Genomic DNA, 19,381 nt, shown 5'->3' on the forward strand with positions numbered 1-19,381 from the left:
AAGTTAATTGGAGATAAGAGTGTCAGGTTCTTTTGTGCCTGGGCTGCTTTGAATGTGATCCTCAGATCTCTGCCTCCTGAGTAGCTAGGATTATAGGTGTGGGCCACTGCTGGCTCCTTTGATTGCTTTTACTCAAGGCTAGTGCTCTACCATTTAAGCCATAGCTATACTACCAGCATTCTTGGTGGTTAACTGACATAAGAGTTTCATCAACTTTCCTGACTTGTTTGGCTTTAAACAGTGATCCTCAGATCTCAGCTTCTTGTGTAGTTAGGATTACAGGCATGAAACACCAGCAACTGGCCATATACTTCTTTTTGAATATTTGATTCTTAAGGGCACAGTTCTACCTTTTTAACTCTTGACTTCTAAAAGTCTAAGAATTTTTCTTTTCTTTTCAAATTATGAACACCCCAACAACTTTCTTCCCAAATTTGTTACCTCTTATTTTTCAGAAGTAAGTTCAGAGCAGATACTTCCCAGGACTTTCAGATACTCTTCCTTTTATTAAATTTAGAACAAAAGCTGTTATCTTTACCTTGCCTTTACAAGAGTTGTGATACATCACACAAAAAAATAAGCAAAATCATATCCTATATGTGTCTGTGTATGGTGGGGACCAGATAAAGAGTGAATGAAAATATTTTTGTGTTTTTTTTTCCTCAAGAAATAACTTCATTACTCCTATTCATTTATAAGTATACACACACACATTAATGAACAGTTAACATAAGAAAATTTCCTGTTTATGTCAGTTACCTTTTTCATTAACAGAATTTAACTCCCTTAGGGTAGCAAATGATTAACTGAACCAACTTTTTTGGAGGGAGATGAAAGGATAAAACAAATAATTTTCTAGGCTGTTCATCTTCTGTGGCCTGTATACATTTCTCATTCCTACTTTGTGGGGAAATAAAACAAACAAGACATAAAGCATGAACAAAATGCTCTAAATTTTAATTGCCTACTCTGGTATTGATATCATCATCTTCTTTTTTCTGTGTGTGTCAGTTGTGGGGTTTGAATTGGGGGCCTGGGCGCTGTCCCTGAGCTTTTCTGCTCAAAGCTAGTGCTGTACCACTTTGAGCCCTAGTGCTACTTCTGGTTTTCTGTTAGCTAACTGGAGATAGGAATCTCAAAGACTTTCCTGCCCAGGCTGGCTTTGAACCTCAAACCTCAGATCTCAGCCTCCTGAGTAGCTAGAATTACAGGTGTAAGCCACTAGTGCTTGAAGGAACAAGGAACTGCAGATAGTCACACAGTACTACGACCTATGGTTAAGCAGCCATTATGCTTACGTACATATAAATATTACTGATAACTCACTGCTCACAAGAGATTATAAAATGCATTCTCCAAATACTAACAGAAAATGCAGCTGGATACATATGCTTAAGAAAACTGCTGAGGGTGCAGTTCAGTGGTAGATTAGGTGCCTGGCGTGTATGTATGTGTAAGGCCTTGGGTTCCATATCTCGTACAGGAAAACAAGTACGAAAATAGGTGTTTCTTGTTAATCTAATAATTTAGATTAAAAAAGTGACAATGTCATCTTTTTTATTCTGGGAAAGGGGAAGTATTGGAATTTGAACTCAGGATTGTGTGCTTGCTCCATCACTTGAATCACATTTCTGGCCCACTTTTACTTTTTTGTCCCATTAATTCGTTGTGTATGTTTGTGATATACATGTGTCCTTTCTGTTTTGTTTCTTTTTGGTATTTTGGTCTTCCATTTTACTTAAACCACGTGAAATCCCCTAGGATGACAGGTGTGCCTTACCACACCAGCTTTTCATTGATTGATACACCCCCCTCACCTCCAAACGTACAATTCTCCCAATCTCAGCCTCAAGTAGCTGGAGTTATAGTCTCTGTACCTGGTTTATAATGTCAACCTTCAAAGCTTTACCGAATGTAAACACTTCAGTATTCCTTTTTTGTATCTTACTTCTTAATCCTATAATCAAAGCCTACGAGATATGAATTTGGCTCTTAAAAAGTTCTTCACTTTGGGGCCGGGAGTTTGGCCTAGTGGTAGAGTGCTTGCCTAGCATGCACGAAGACCCGGGTTTGATTCCTCAGTACCACATACATACATAGAAAAAAAGCCAGAAATGGTGCTGAGGCTCAAGTGGTAGGGCTCTGGCCTTGAGAAAATCCAAGGACAGTGCTCAAGCCCTGAGCCCAAGCCCAGGACTGGCAAAAAAAAAAAAGTTCTTCACTTTGATTTGAACCGATGTGAAATTACAAATGCGCTATGAAAATGTTGAGACTGAACTGAAGGTAGGATAGAGGTGGACAAGGTCAGTGAGAAGTTAATATCAGAACCTCACACTTCTAAATATTACTATTTTCAGATATGAACTAATTAATACATCAAATTCTTGAAAGGTAGCAACTAAGATCATTTTGGTTATTTTTATCTCATAGGTCAAGAGAACATAATCTAGGTAACTTTACCCTTTGGATTATGTATCAGTTGGCTGCAACAGTGTGCCAAATCAGTTGGCTAAATGGTCAAGCAAGACAATTCAAATTAGCTGAAGGAAGACAGGCAGCACTAGCCACCAAAATCTTATGAAAAAATGACTCAGATTTGACTTCAAGACCCTTTTCCCTGGCCACAAGCAGTTTGTAGTTCTTCTTCCAAATATGGATCTCCAAAGGGAATCAAACAAAGGTTTAAAAAAAAGTGCTACAAGGTAGCATTTATATTTAAAAAATGGAAACAGGTTAAAGTACACAAATCTCCAACTAGCAGAAGTGTAAAGCAAAGTCTGTGGACAAAGAAATCTTTCTCCTAGTCCTCCGCTCAGCATTCCTGAACTAGATGAATACGACCTATTTAAAATCTCTGATTTTTTCAAAATAACTGTTTTAGACAATCATGATATATTCCAAATAAAACACCAACACTCTCCTAAGTATAAGGGCCTACTCCTGTTTCCAACCACACTGGGGATTTATAAAGTTAACATATCCCCAAAGTGAAAAGACATAAAGGCTTTTTATGGAAGTCAGCAGTGTCTTCCATCACTAGCTGTTTCAAATGCTTAAACTGGGTCAGGAGCATGCCTAGTGGTAGAGTGCTTGCTTAGCATGCATGAAGCCCTGGGTTCCATTCCTTGGTACTACATACACAGAAAAAGCCAGAAGTGGTGCTGTGGTTCAAGTGGTAGATCACTAGCCTTGAGGAAAGCCCAAGGACAGGGCTCAGGGCCTGAGTTCAAGCCCCAGGACTGGCAAAAAAAAAAAAAAATCAAATCATTTAAATACTTAAACTAAATTTAATCATGAACTGAAAAATGATATAAATCTTACAATCAAGGCAAAGTGAATCCTAACTTAAAATTCTACATCTAAGTTACAGTACCGGCACCATCTTTTCCCTCATCCTAGCCCATTCCAACTTTGTATGTGTGTGTTAAGAGACCACAAACTCAGTCTAAATCATAAAATCATACCTCAGTTCCTCCAAACTTGCCTATTTCCAGTGTAGTCTCCAAACGATTAGCTACTCTGATTAACAGGCAACATTAACGTGTCAAGTGCCACACATTTAATAAGGGCCTGTAGGATCTTAACTCAAAATGCGATTAAGAGTCATACAGTGCACGATGGGCAGTTTGGAGACAGTTAGTCTTACAAATCCTTGCGGGTTAGGGGGTGTCTTCCAGGGCAACAAGACCGGAAGTTACTTCCAGGTACTGTTGACGCTGTAAAACAAAACAATGCCCAACCTCCAAGCTAATCAAACAACGCCCCCATCCCAAGAACGCAAAAGCAATCTGTAATGAGAGAGAGAGTGTGTGTGTGTATGGGAGGGGTCGTTCGGGAACACCCCTAACCTTCTCCAACCCCCCCAGGAGGAGAGCCAATCGCCTGGACCAGCGTTCTGGGAGAAAGGTCCGGGGTCAGAGGGGCCTCGCGTGGTCTCGGGCTGGCTGGCGAGCCCCGGGAGCACAGGCCCGGGGGAGGCCCGGCGGTGCAGGGCGGCTCCGGTTACCTGCGGCGAAGTGGAGCGGCGTGGACTTCCTGCCGGCCGTGTCGCGGCTGTTCACCTTCTCCGGCGTCACCAGCCTCTTGACTCGCTCCACGTCGCCGTTGCGGCACGCCTCAAACAGCTCCCGGGCGGCCGGCTCCGCGGCCTCGGCCCCCGCGCTGGCGCAGGCCGCGCCCCCGCCGGCACAGCGGCGGCCCGACATGATCCTGGCCGCCGCTGTCGCCAGCAGCAGCAGCAGCGCCAGCAACGGTAGCAGAAGCCCCGGCCCCGAGAGTAGGAGGAGGGCGAGGCCCCCGGACGGAGACGCGCTCAGGGCCCGGGCTTCTCGGCTGCCCGCTGTCACCGGACCTGGTGCAGCAGTCCCATGGCTACGCCGTAGGGCTCCTGGGGTTCGGTTCGGTGGCCCCCAGCAGCTGCCCCGCGGCGACGGAGGCAGCGTGAACGCGTCGCCCGACCCCGGAGCGACGCGGTGGCGGAAGCTGGCCAGGCCCCCGCCCGCCAGCTCGAAGGAGCGCTGGGAACTCACGTGACGTCACCCCGCGCGCGTGCGCAGTCGCCGGACCCGGCGTGGGGGCAGGTGGCTTTTTTTTTTTACCCCCCTCTTGAGTCTAGCGATGCGGAGGGGCTTGTGGGAAATCCGGGGGGAGAGCGCCGGGCGGCTGGAGGACCAGGGGGGCTTCGCCCCGCCGCCATATTTACGGCTTGCTCCACGGAAACCTGGAGACTGCCTAACGTCTTTTATTTTTTTTTTTAAGGCCTAGACTTCCCAGGGTGAATTTCCTTACTGCTGTTGTCTCGCTGGAAAAAACAAAAGTTTTGTTCCGGTGTTGGAAGTAACTCTGTTGCAGGTCTTAGTGCGGACGTTTCATGCATTCCCAGCTTCCCCAGTACCTCTCTCCGGTGGCATTCCCTTTTCCTCCCTTGACCCTGCCCGGGCTTGGTATCTTGCGAACCAGCCGCCTCTCAAGAGTTGAAGGGATTGGCTTTTCGCTTATTGAGAAGTTGGGGTGAGTCGCTGCGAGGGAACTGAGGCCACTCGCGGAGTCCCCGTTGTAAGGGACTGGCCGGGATGGCGGCCCCGACCAGGCCCTGGTCAGTGGTGATTCCGGGCGAGGGTCGTTGGTCCGGGGCCGCGTACGGCCCGGTGTACAAGCCAGTGCAGAGCCGATCACGGCGCGGGGGGGGGGGGGCTGACGCTGAGCATGCACTCCCCGCCCCCCGGAAAGTTTTCTGGGTTGTAAATCTTTCCCGGGACCCACGAACAGCTAGCACATCTCATTCCAGCTGCAGGTGGTGACATCGACATACCTGACCTTGTCTCAAGTACATACAAAATCACACGTGCCCACCTTTGGCGTGCCGGCAAGCATACCCCTCCTCCTTCCCTGTGACTTAACCTGTTTTTCAGGAAATCCAGTTTTTGTTGGTGAGTGTTGACTCACTCCCTTCCATCCCCCCCTCCCCAGCATTTTTATAAATGTGAGCATTGTGTGTACTCGATGTATTTAGCATAAATTTAAATTATGTTGCATATCGACAGAATGAACATCCCTGAATGCACTTCAGAACTAGAACTCTCCCGATGTGACTGATTTTTCTTGCCTATGTCATCCATTTGCCAAATATATTTACAACTTGTATTATTAGTATTCATAATTTAGTAGTTTCTGCTTCCTGTGTATTCACTTCTAATATGTATATCCCTAAATCACATATTGTTTAGTTTTACTTGTTTATTTTTTTTCACGTAGTTGCTTGTGAGATTTATATATTCCTTTATATTGCTTTACAGATCTGCACTTTGTGAAAACACAGATTTACAATTCCATTGGTCACTTTTTGATTGCCAATTTCGTTACTTTGAACAACCGTGTTGTGAACATTCTTACATGTTTCTGGTGCATATGTGCAAGAATTTAGTAGGAGATACTTTCAGATATTGTGACCACTACTCATGGTATAAGAAATGCAGTTCACAGGAATGTAAGACAGGTCTTGTCCCAGCTTGTGAGCCCTAGTAGAAAGGTGAAGGGCAAAATACTTTATGTACATGTTTGAAATGGAGTAATGAAGCTTGTTGAGACTGGTTTGGGAAGAGGTTAAGGGGATCAAGTCTGATTAAGTTATATTGAGTGCATAAATGGACATGTCACAGTGAAACCTCTACAACTAATTGATGCTAATTTTAAAATATGGGGGTGAACCAGGCACTAGTGGCTCACACCTGTAATGCTGAGATGTGAAGATCATTGTTCAAAGCCAGCCCAGGTAGGAAAGTCTGTGCAACTGTTTATCTCCAATTAACCATCCAAAAGGCTGGAAGTGGAGCTGTTGCTCAAATGGTAGAGTGCTAGCCTTGATATTTTTAACCAGTAAACATAAATCTCAAAACAGCATTTGTCCAATGTCACTAATTACAATTGTGTGATTCTTAGTAAATATATTAGAGAATTCACTCAAAAGTGGTGAGCCCTAGCTTGAGAAACACTGTAGGAATGGACTAAGGGAGTATCCATGTTCACTTTGTGAGGCAACATGAAAATTTTAAGAGGGACCGTGAATATACACCCTTACCAGCAGCATGGAGGTGGGTTTGTGTTTTTATTCACAAAACCTTGGTATTTTCAGGTTAAATGCTTTGATTTGGTGAGTATAGATAGAATTTCAGAAAGGTTTTAGTATTTTTTAGAGTAGTAATCACTAGAGAAATGCAAATCAAAACTGAAATATCTTTTTTTTTTTTTTTTTTGCCAATCCTGGGCTTGAGCTCAGGGCCTGAGCACTGTTCTTGGATTTTCTCAAGGCTAGAGCTCTACCACTTGAGCCTTAGCACCACCTCTGGCTTTTTTCTATGTATGTGGTACCGAGGAATCGAACCCGGGTCTTCATGCATGCAAGGCAAGCACTTTAACCACTAGGCCAAACTCCCGGCCCCTGAAATATCATCTTTAACCTATTAGATATGGCTGTTGTCAAACAACAAAACTTTCAGATGATAACAAGTGTTGATAAGAATGTGGACCAGTTAGAATCCTTATGAAATCATAAAATGGTGCATTTATACAGAAAAAAATATGGTAGTTCCTCAAACACAACATATGATTCGCTTCTGAATACATATGTCCAAAGAAAGCACAATCTCAGAGATCATGAACACTCATGTTCATAGCAGCACTACTCACGATAGCCAAGATACACAACCCAAATATATCTGAATGGATGAAGAGATAAGCAACATGTGGTATATACATACAGTAAGGAAAGTCTTGACATACACGCCACTAATAGGAGAATCTTGATATAATAACTGAAATCAACCAATCAAAAAACACCATTTGTACGATGTATATTTGTGTATTTGATGCTGAGTGCTACCATAGTGAAATGCCACAAGGCAGATGGTCAAAACCATATGCACTTATTTCTCACTGTTAGGGAGGCTAGATATTCAAGATTAAGGTGTTGGATGATTTGCTTTGTCCTAAACCTTTCTCCTTTGCCTTATTATGCTCTCCCCTGTGTGTTTCTCTGCACTTACATCTCTGCTATCTCTTGTGTATTGAATCTGCTTCATAAAGATAGCAGATTGAATTGGAGACCCCTTGTATGATCACATTTAACCTCTCTCTCTCTCTCTCTCTCTCTCTCTCTCTCTCTCTCTCTCTCTCTCTCTCTCTCTCTCTCTCTCTCTCTCTCTCTCTCTCTCTCTCTCTCTGTCTCCCTCTCTCTTTCCTAGTCCTGGGGCTTGAACTCAGGGCCTGGGCACTGTCCTTGAACACTTTTTGCTCAAGGCTAGTGCTCTGCTACTTGAGCCATAGTGCCACTTCCAGCTTTTAAATAAATAAAGCCTTACCTCACATGTCACATTCTATGATACTGTGGATTAGAGCTTCAACATAAGATACTAGTGGTGGTAATTGTAGTGTGTGTGTGCAAATTCAACATGATGTATCTACAAAACTTAATAGAAACAGAAGGCAGAATAATGGTTATTAGAAGTAGGAAGGAGGAAGTGAGAGTCATTGTTTAGTGGCTATAGAGTTTCAGTTTTGTAAGATGAAAAAGTTCTGGAAATTGGTCACACGTCCATTTTTAACATACTAAACTGCATACTTAAAAGCAGTTATGGCCTGGTTTGGTGATGCACACTTGTAATTCCTTTCTTAGGAGGTGGAGATAAGAGGATTTCAGTCCACAGTTTGAGACCAGAAAGGAAAAATTAACTGTATTTGCAAACAAACTAAAATCATGTACTGGGGGCATGACTCAACTGGTAGAGCAGAGACTCTAAACCCAGGAACCCCACTTCCAAAACAAATTATGGTGATAATGAGGAAAACTAGCAAATAAAATGTCTTAGTCTATTTGTTGTGCTATAACAAAAGACCTGAGACTGGTAGTTAAAAAAATATTCCTTACCATTCTGAATGTTGAGAAGTCTGAAATGAAAGTGTTAGCATTATGCAGATGTCTTGCCCTCTGCTTCTGAGACAATTTCTTGTTCCTTTATCCTCTGGAAAGGTGTAACACCGTGTGCTCACAGAAGGGAGAGAAGGGCAAAAAAGTGCTTTCTTTATACTCAAACCATTTTATAAAGGCACTAAATCCATTCATAAAGATAGAGCCCTCAGAACTTAGTCACATATCAAAGGCTACCTATCTATTTTAATATTGTTGCATGGAGGATTAAATTTCAACATGAATTAGCTGGGCACCGGTAGTTCACGCCTGTAATCCTAGTTACTTAGGAGGCTCAGATCTGAGGATTATGGTTCAAAGCCAGCCTGGTCAGTTAATCTTCAATTATCTACCAGAAAACTGGAAGTGGCACTGTGACTCAAAGTGGTAGAGTGGTAGCCTTGAGCTGAAGAATTCAGGGAAAGAAAATTCAACATGAACTTTGGGAAAGATACCATCTCTCAAGCCATGAAAGTACCTTTTCATGTGTTTATTGATATTTATATTTCCATATAGTAAAATGCCTATTTGCCTATTTATATTTGGTCCTTTTTTTTTTTTTGGTTATAAAATGTTTCAACCTTTCTTTTCTAGCCTTTGCTTTCGGAATCCTCTTCATTCTCATTTATTTTCATTTGTAACCAGACATAATTCTTCTAAGATCAACTTGTTTTTAATATCTTGGCCAAATTCAATCCATCACAACCATACTGTATGATTAACGTTTTTTCCTCAGTGTCTTCCCCTAGACAAGAGGTAATTATTACAAAGATTTGGCTTTATGCAATGCATAAGCTTGTAAAACAATTTATTTCTGGCTAACACTAGTGGCTGAAGTCTGTATGGCCAGCAATTGAGAAAGGATGAAGAGTATAGTGGGAGAAGAACAATATCAAAACCAGAATCAGCTCAGCTCTTCCTGTCTCAATCTTGGTCATGTGATTGTCTAGGAGAAGAAATTGGTGGTCCCTTTCAATGGAGCTGGGGTAGCTGACAGAATCCAGAGGAAGTTGCAGTAATGATGGCCCTACAAATGTTGATCCCATAAGAAGCTGAGCCAAGAGAAAAGTGGTGATATGCACCTAAGCCATAAACATGCCTCTGCTAACATCTAAACATAAAAGTTAGAGTACTGCTTCTGTCCTTCAAATCACCTGCAAAAATAAATGAAATAAATACATATTAAAAAATAAAATTTTGGGCCAGGAGTTTGGTCTAGTGGTAGAGTGCTTGCCTAGCATGCATGAAGACCCAGGTTCGATTCCTCAGTACTACTTACATAGAAAAGCTGGAAGTGGTGCTGTGGCTCACCTGGTAGAGTGCCAGCCTTGAGGAAAGCCCAAGGACAGTGCTCAGGCCCTGAGTTCTAGCCCCAGAACTTGCAAAATAAATAAATAATAAAAAATAAAAACTTATCCTCCTAACTGTATAACAGGAGCAGTTGCAACTAGATTAAATCTAAATGTAGCAAACAAAGTCCCAAGGAAAAAGTGTAGAATAATGTGGAACAGTCTAAATTTTTTTAAGTACCCTGATAATGCCTTAAAGGAAAAATTTGATATATCAAACTTGTTTCTCAAAGGTACCATTAGGAGTATAAAAAGTGAGCCTCTGGAGTGGAGAAGATAGTTAAAAGTATATTTAGATGGACCACTGACTTAATAAACCTCAAATACACAAAGGACTCAACATGAATTAATATAAAAAGAAAGTATTGGACAAAAATCACAAAAAAATTGGACATTCCTAAACAAGCATGGAAATAATTCCACTGGTCTTCGGGGAAACGAAAAAAAGCGTGATGAACTCTTAGTGTACATCCATTGAAACAGCTACAATTGGACCATTTTTCTACTTTTTTCTTCTATTTTCCTTTCTCGCCATCACTCTTTTTGATCCTCATGTAGTAATTTGCTATTTTAGAAAAGCAGCCTGACACCTCTTGCTTACACACGGAATACTAGTATTAAGGAGACTGACATCTGGAATATCAAGGTTTGAGGCCAGTTTGTGCTGAAAACTCATTAGACTTATCTCCAAGAGTGGAATTTTTGATGAAGTGGTAAAGCATTAGTCTAACAAGAAGCCCTGAGTTTGAATCCTTGTGCTTTCTTCCAAAAAAGAAGGAAAGCAAGAAAGAAAAAGAAAAAAATATTCCAGCCTCAAAATTAATTTTCTATTTTCTTAACAAGCACGTTTTAAGCATAGTGGCTTTTTTCAGTGTGATGATGAGAAAATAAAATCACAGACAATTTATATGAGTAATTCTACTAAAGAGCTGCATGTTTGCTTATTTCTGAAATTTGGGCTTTACATTTGAAAACCACATGGAGGAGCTATTACAATTCTTGGTAAAGACAGCCATCTAGTGGAAGTAGTTCTAATTTTTTAAAAACTAGCAAATAAAATGATTATGATCTGAGCTCAAGCCCAGGACTGGCAAAAAAAATGATTATGATCATAAATGAGGTAAACCATGCAACCTTTGTTTCTTTGGGTCTGGCTTACTTTGCTTAATATAATTTTTTTACAAGTTTTTCCATTTCCTTATGAAAGGGACAATATCATTCTTTCTGATGGAAGCATAGAATTCCATTGTACACACATGCACACACACACACACACACACACACACACACACACACACACATCACGTTTTCTTGATCTATTCATCCACTGAAGGACATCTGGGTTGACTCCATGTCTTTTTCTTTTCCCTTTTTGGCAGTCCTAGGGCTTAAGCTCAGGGCCTGGGCACTATCCTTGGACTTTCTCCCATCTTTTTTTTTTTTTTTTTGGTTGTGGGACTTGAACTCTGGACCTGGGTCCTGTCCTTGAGCTCCTCAGCTCAAGGCTATTGCCCTACCCCTTAAGCCACAGTGCCACTTCCTCCTTGGGCTTTTTCAAGGCTAGAGCTCTACCACCTGAGCCACAGCACCACTTCCAGCTTTTCTCCTGTGTATGTGGTACTGAGGAATCAAGCCTGGGTTTTTGTGCACACTAGGCAGGCACTCTACCACTAGGCTTAACTCCTGGCCCTGATTTTATATCTTGGCTATGGTAAACAATTGAATGTGTTCTAAATACATTTCTAATGATCTTTTTACATTTTATCAACCATTTCTTGTAATTTATATTGGTGTTTATTTCTTTTTAAAATATTTATTTTGGGGCTGGGAATGTGGCTTAGTGGTAGAGTGCTTGCCTAGCATGCAGGAAGCCCTGGGTTTAGTTCCTTGGTACCACCTACATAGGAAAAGCCAGAAATGGTGCTGTGACTCAAGTGGAAGAGCCCTAGCCTTTAGCGAAAAATGTCCAAGGACAGTGTCCAGGCCCTGAGTTCAAGCCCCAGGACTGGCAAAAAATGAAAAACAAAAACAAAAACAGTAAATGCTGATATTTCCCAGAAAAATTTAACAGATTTAGTTTTAACTTCTATAAAGCTGAACAGATGAAACTTGTTCACTGAACTATCTTGACTTGCGTTAATGCTTTACATCCCACATTTGTATTAAAAATTCATGTACAAATGAAAACAAAAATGCTGCCAATACTGGTTTCTGTCTTCTGTTTTTCCCACTTGCAAGCATTTACTAAGGTACCTTTTGACAACATGGGGAATAACATCTAACATTCAGAAATACCAATAACAGGATGAGAACTCTTTTTGAGAAGATAATATTTCTAATCAGAGTTGGCATTTAAGCACATTCTCTATATATGTGGCGTACTATTTGAATATATTTTGGCGTAATTGTCATACATTGGGCATGGATAGCACATCAGTTAGTATCTTCATAAAGTCTAACCAGCTAGACCTTACTTACCTCTTGCAAATCATCAATAACTGTTTTTTGGAAGCACAGATCTGCTTTAAGTCTGGAGCTTCTCCCATCAGAAACTGAGTACAATGGACTTCTGATAGCTTCTACGTTCAAGGAGTGCCAGTCTGAACCTGTAACAATGATGTTTCTTCACCCTTCCAGTAGGGGGCACACTTGCAAGCAGCTTTTGTAGCACTTGTTTGCTGGGTGCTTTACCTGTGATGGTCTTGTGATCTGTCTGCTTTATAAGTCATAATACAGACCTTTTACCTTCAGCTGGAGCTCTGGGAGGTAGAGGTGATGCTGGCATTGGAGCACATCTGATGAGTTTTGTCATGTGCACATAGGTATGAAACCATTACTAGGTTGAGGCCCCAGTGCAGTCTCATTTATCGCTTAATTTTTTTCTCCATGGCCTCCTCTCTACATCCTATCCCCAGGCAATTACTATTCTGCTTTCTGTCATCATAAATTAGCTTCCGTGTTCTATAATTTTCTATAGATGGATTCATGCTCATGAATTTGTTTTTGTCTACTCTCAGATAGTATAATTATTCTGAGGTTTATTCATGCTATATGCATTGTTTTTTTTTTGATTAAAATACTGAGTTTATTTCACATGTACATTTTGTATCCCCCACCATTTCCACATCTGACCATCACTTCTACTATGGCCCATCATAACATTCCATACATACTTAAATCCAAGCGCAGGGTGGAGTTCCATCTTTAAAAACTAAGCAGGCATTTTGGACAACACATTCTTGGCAGCAGAGCCTGAACAACATTTATTAAACAGCGTAGGGAAAGTTCTCACTTCACATTATAAAAAGGACAGCCAGATATCAACTCTTACAGAAAGGAAATAAGACAGAAAATTTCAACAAACTGTTCAAACTACTTTCTTAAAGAGATTTCCTCCATTGCCAGAGATCTTGAATAGCCTCCTGGTCAATCATCCCGAAACAATTCTTCACATAGTTGATGAACTTGGCTTCCACTTTGGGGAGAGAACCACCTTTTTCTATACTTGCTTGCATTTTTGCTTTATGTCTTCTACTGAACTAGGTCCTTTTGGTGTTTTAGGAGTTTTTTTTTCCTGTTTTTTGAAGGATTCTTGACCTTTTGATTTTGGTGTTGCTGGTTTTGAATCTTTTCCATTCTGGTTTGATTTTTGTGCATTTTTGGCTGGAGTATCTCCTATAGATTTCTTCACTGGAACTTTTTTTTCTGCTTCCTAGTCATCAAAATCCTCCTCCTCCTCCTCCTCCTCTTCCTTCTCGTCCTCCTCCTCCTCCTCCTCCTCCTCCTCCTCCTCCTCCTCCTCCTCCTCCTCATCCTCATCCTCATCTTCATCCTCCTCCACATCTTCCTCGGCAAGTTTTACCTTTTTCTGTGGAACCTTGCTGCCACCTCCAGGGGCAGATCGCTTTCCAGACACACTCAGGAGTTTCACATCCTCTTCCTCCTCTTCTTCTGACTCTGCTTCCTCCTCCACAGCAACCAAGTGCTGCCCACTGATGTGCACAGGTCCTGAGCCACACTTCAGCCTCAGCACCCCAGGGGGTGTTATTTCAAAGCCCCCCAGGGAAACCGTCGGCTGTACAGACATGTTCAACGTTGCCAGTGTAGCTTTAATTCATAATTCATCGCTTCTGCCTCGACGATATGTAACTCATCTTTTGCTCCAGCCCCTAAACTAACCGTTCTTAGTGATAACTGGTGCTCATTTTCATCATTATCCACCTTAAAGTGATCATCTTGGTCAGCCTTCAGTTCTGGGGCCGCAGGGGGCCCATGTCCATGTCCATCAAGTCCTCCGTGGGCGGCGCGCGGTGAGGGCGGACGGAGGAGAGGGCTTTGCGGACCAGCAGAGACGCAGGACGGAATCACGCCAAGGCATTGGTTGTTTTTGAATCACTGAGTAGTATTCCATTACATGGATGCATCATAGTTTGTTTATTCATCCACTCACCTGTTAAACCTTTCAGTTGTTTCCAGTTTTATTTTCCCATTACAAATGAAGTTGTTAGGGACATTCACAAACAAGTTTTTTTTATGATTATATGCTTTTATTTCTCTTGGGTAAGTATCTCACTCATTATAATAGGTGCTTATTTAATTTAATTTTTAATTTTTGTTTAAAAGCATTGAACACGTGGTAAGGTTTGAACTACCTTTATTTTTTGGCCAGTCCTGGGGCTTGAACTCAGGGCCTGGGCACTGACCTTGAACTTTCTCAAGGCTAGAGCTCTACCACTTGAGCCACAGTACCACTTCTGGCTTTTTCTGTGTAAGTGATACAGAGGAATGGAACCCAGGGCTTCACATATGCTTGGCAAGCACTTTACCACTATGTCACAATCCTGGCCCTGCATTACTTTTTACAGTGACCACTTGAACTACTTTTTTTTTCTTTTAAAATTAGTTAGGGTCTTGTTATGGATCCTAAGCGGGCCTCAAACTTCTGATCCACCTGTCTCAGCCATTTGCTAGGATTACAGTGTGTGCCCAGTTTCAGCCACAACGTTGCTTTGAGCTAGAGTCTTGCCTTAGCTCCTAGTGCTGGACTTACAGCTGTACACCTGTAACCCTTTCTTCCTCCCTCATATGGTTTTTGTGTTTTTAATTTGTTCACATGATAAATTATATTAATTGGATCATATAGTAAGATAGTTTAAAAACTATACTGTTAATTATAATTTTCAATATTTGATTTGGGATTTACCATCCCTATTTATGTGTAAATTATATATTTTTTCTTTTAAAATGTTTAAATACCAAGATTATGCCATCTGGTAAAAGGAATTGGGAAATATTTTTTTCTCTTTCTGTACTTTTAAGCACATGAATTATTTATTCCTTTTTAAAATGTGCAAGAACTAATTTGGGAAACCAAATGTAACTGTAACCTGGTATCTCTGGGGGAATATTTTTTCCATATTTAAAATTTCCTTTTTTTGCATTATTTTATCAGATTTACTACTTTTTGATAATACATATCATATATATTTTAATTTGACATATAAAAATCATTTATTTACTTATTTATTTATTTTGTTGGTTGCGGGACTTGAATTCTGGGCCTGGGTGTTGTTTCTGAGCTCTTCAGTTCTATTTTATTTATTTACTTTCATTTATTTATTTATTTATTTTGGCCAGTCCTGGGCTTGAGCTCAGGGCCTGAGCACTGTCCTTGGACTTTCTCAAAGCCAGAGCTCTACCACTTGAGCCTCAGCACCACTTCTGGCTTTTTTTCTATGTATGTGGTACCAAGGAATTGAACCCAGGTCTTCATGCATGCTAGGCAGGCACTCTACCACTAGGCCAAACTCCTGGCCCATGAGCTCTTCTGTTCTTAGGCTACTGCCCTAACCCTTGGCTTCGGCGCTATCCCTGAGCTTTTCCAGATCAAGGCTACTGCCCTGCCCCTTGAAGGACAGTGCCGATTCCGCTTTTCTGGTGATTAATTGGACTTTTTAGTGCTGGGCCTGGCTTTCAACTGCAGTCCTCAGATCTCAGACTTCTGTGTAGCTAGGATTAACCATCAGTGCCCAGCTCCTTTTGTTTCTTTAAGGATATTTGTGATGTCTTTTAGTGCCTACCTCAACAACCAGGATGACTTCCTTATTTGAAGATTATTTTTCCGGGCTTGAACTCTGGGCCTGGGTGCTGTCCCTGAGCTCTTCAGCTCTAGGCTACTGTCCTATCCCTTCCTTGAGCCACAGTGCCACTTCCAGTTTTCTAGAGATTAATTGGAGATATGAGTCTCACAGATTTTAGTGCTGGGGCTGGCTTTGAACTGAGATCCTTAGATTTCAGGCTCCTGAGTATCTAAGATTACAGGCATGAGCCACTGCACCCAGCTTTTAAGATTCTCAGGGGGCTGAGAAATGAGGACTGACATTTGAAGCCAGCTTAGGCAAGAAAGTCCATGATAATCATTTCATTAGTTAACCAACAAAAAGCTAACGTGACAGAGAGCTAGCTTTGAGCAACCTCAGGGACAGCATCCAGACCCTTAGTTCAAGCCCCAACACCAGCAAAAGACCCTTAATCACATCTGAAAAAAAAACCAAACTACTTAAGGTAACATTCACAAGTTCCGGAAGTTTGGTGGTAATATATTCTGGAGCCATTGTAGTATAACTTGATCACGCACTGTAATTAGTTATTGGTAGTGTGCAACAGGACTCTGACCTATTTGACATCCTAGTTTGTACTTTATATGAGCATTTCAAAGCAGCTGTCTCCTGTCAGGAAGCGGTGGCAATGAGGCAGTGCTGTGGGTAGGAATGTTGGACCCACAGTGCAGGCAGGGAGGCAGTGCAGTCATCTAGTTTCTCTCCACTTCAATTTCATCATTTAAGATGGTGGCTCCTAGCACTGGGATCAGCAGTGATTAGTGCAGGCCTCTGAGGCACAAGAGAGGGTCAGATCCTTTGGGGGAAGGTTCCCAGTGTGTTACACCAAGGCTTTCTTTAAATTAACTAAGGAGTTAGGTTAGGGCTCTAAGCATGAGCAGCTTTCAGCACCTAGGGAGAACTGAGAATTGGTGGCTGAAATGAAATACCACCAAGACTGGTTATCTGCCTGAGCCACCTTTTTTTATTTTTATTTTTTTTTCTGAGCCACCTTTTGTTTCCTGTGAAGAAGTGTTACTGAGAAGGCCCAAGTGATTTCATAGATTTGAAGAGAAACTCTTGAGAGACAACGATGGCTATATACATCTTGAAGTGTGTGTGTGTGTGTGTGTGTGTGTGTGTGTGTGTGTGTGTGTCTGTGTGTGTTTGTGTGCTGGTAATGGGGCTTGAACTCAGGGCCTCCTACTCTTGCCCAGCTTTTTGTGTTCAAAGCTGGTGCTCTACCACTTGAGCCATAACTCCACTTCCAGGTGTTTGTTGGTTAACTGTAGATAAGAGTCTTTCAGAATTGTCTCTTCGGGCTGGTTTCCAATGACAGTCCTTGCATCTGAGCTTCCCAAATAGCTGGATTACAGGCATGTGCCTCTGACACTGGCTCTTAAACATTGTCTTGTATCTTAGTCTTTACATTGTGTCCTGAAAAATTGACATTCTAAACACATAACACATGTAGAATTCTTTCGATGTTTTCAGGCAATCAGTGTCATAATTTCCATGAACAGTAGTTAACTGAGTCCTTAACTTTCATTTTCTGCCTAGGAAGCAGGAAATGTGTCTTTCTTTTTCCATTTCCCCCCACTTTAACTGTTAAACTAAAATAAATCCCTGCTAAAACTTAAAGTAGCTAAAGAATTCACAAGATGATGGAAGTGAAAATGTCTAATTATATTAAACACTACGTAGATAGACTTATTCAGAGGGAAATAATATAATTTGAAAAGTCACTGCTGTCAGTTTTAGATAATGTCAGCTTAAATAGTGGAGTGTTAAAAAAAACAACTGGAGAAAGGCACATGCACAGTATATAACATAATACTGCCATAAAAGCATTCAATTTCCATTTCCTGACAAGAATGGAAAGGTCATAACTAAGAAGAAAATCACTGTAACTTTGGTTGAGAAAAGCAAAGAGGAAACTTTTTTCTTCCCATTGCCAAAGATGAACTGGTTTTGAACCAGTCATTCCTGTTCAGGATGATTTTATGTCCAGCCCTGAGGATGCTTCAAGAAAGCTGGTCTTTAGCTTTTATAATATGAAGGCACCATCAAAGTGTGTATACAAATTTACAAATATTCTGTTCTTTTTTAAAGAGAAGATCTTAGAGCAGGGTGCCGGTGGCTCATGACTATTATCCTAACCATTCAGGATCCTGACATCTGAGGAGCAATGTTTGAAGCCAGCCAGACAAATACAAGAGACTCCTATTTGCAAATAACCAGCAAAAAGCCAGAACTGGGGGCATGAATCAAGCAGTAGAGAACCAGCCATAAGCATCTAGCACTGGTGAGAGGTCTTGAGTTCAAGCTTTAGTACAAAGGAAAGAGAATATCAGTATGTAGCTCAGGCTGCCCTTGAACTCTCAATCTACAGGTTGGGTTTTTAGCTGGCTGTCCACTGTGTTGGGATTTTTAGCTGTACACTGCCATGCTTAGCAATTTATAAGCTTTTACTATTTAAACTTTTGCAATAGTTTAAAACCTTTTAATTGTTTATGAACTTTATTTTAACATTTTATTATGAAAGCTTTACATAAAAGCTTTAAAAGGGCAGGAAGCATGGCCTAATGGTAGAATGCTTGCGTAGCGTGCATAAAGCCCTGGGTTCAATTCCTTGGTACCACATATGCAGAAAAAGCTGAAAGTGATGCTGTGGATCAAGCCTTGAGAAAGCTTAAGGACAGTGCCTAGGGACTGAAGACAAGACCTAGGACTGGCAAAGAAGAAAAAGCAAATTTCATCCATTTGTTGTCTACAAGAGACACATTTTGCCAGCAAAGGCAGACACACTCTCAAAGTGAAAGGTTAGAATAAAAATTTTCAAGCAAATGGTGCAGGGCTTTATGAGGTTTTTGTTTGCTGAAAACCAAATGAGAGTTCTAGATACTTTGGAAAGGGATTCGAAGATCAATAGATGTTTTGTCTTCAAAAAATAAAGATTAGCTACAGAGACTGGATGTGGGCAGAATGCTGCAAGACAGTGAAAAATGTTGGGATAGTCTAAGTGCCAAAAGTTCTGTGAGAATGGAGGTGGGGAGAGCTTGGCACTTACTCTCTGGCATGGTGAGCTCCTGAAGGAAGCAGCAACTGATCTGGGTCTTTAAAGAATAAGAAATTTGTAAGTAGAAGGCAGTCTGAGAAGTAAGGTCAGGAGACTGTGTGAAAGCACCAGTTGAATTTGGCTTTCATGAGAATATGCAAAGCTTATGAAATTGAAACACACTTTTGAAATCCATTTTGGAGTTTTTCATTGGCTAATGACATGCAATGAGGGGAGAATACTTAGTAAAATAAACAACAATCTTATGACATTCTGGTTTACTAGAGGATAGTTGCTAATAATTTCCTTCCTGATAGCACATTAGTCAGTTAGGTTACTGTAGGTGATTGAATTGGATCATGTTTTGTGTAGTACTACCAATGGCTTGACTGAGCTAATGCCTATATCCAGGAGA

The 19,381-nt window shown here is 41.3% G+C and overlaps 1 protein-coding gene and 1 pseudogene across 2 annotated transcripts in view; both read right to left on the reverse strand.

The window, feature by feature from the left end:
- Nucleotides 1-4,398, reverse strand: part of Tnks2 (tankyrase 2) — a 70,148-nt gene extending 65,750 nt beyond the window's left edge. Inside the window, exon 1 of one of the 2 annotated variants that reach the window (XM_090346274.1) lies at nucleotides 4,007-4,398. In XM_090346274.1, coding sequence (XP_090202400.1) covers nucleotides 4,007-4,205 — 199 coding nt within the window. In that variant the 5' untranslated portion in view covers nucleotides 4,206-4,398. The remainder of the gene's footprint in view (nucleotides 1-4,006) is intronic. The other variant, XM_090346272.1, reaches the window with a different exon arrangement.
- An 8,682-nt stretch (nucleotides 4,399-13,080) lies between these two features.
- LOC150054077 (nucleophosmin-like) lies at nucleotides 13,081-14,099 on the reverse strand (annotated as a pseudogene).
- Nucleotides 14,100-19,381: the final 5,282 nt, after the last annotated feature.

The sequence above is a fragment of the Megascapheus bottae genome, chromosome 15, assembly GCF_031878675.1.
Source record: "Megascapheus bottae isolate mThoBot1 chromosome 15, mThoBot2.hap1, whole genome shotgun sequence".
Taxonomy (NCBI): Eukaryota; Metazoa; Chordata; class Mammalia; order Rodentia; family Geomyidae; genus Megascapheus; species Megascapheus bottae.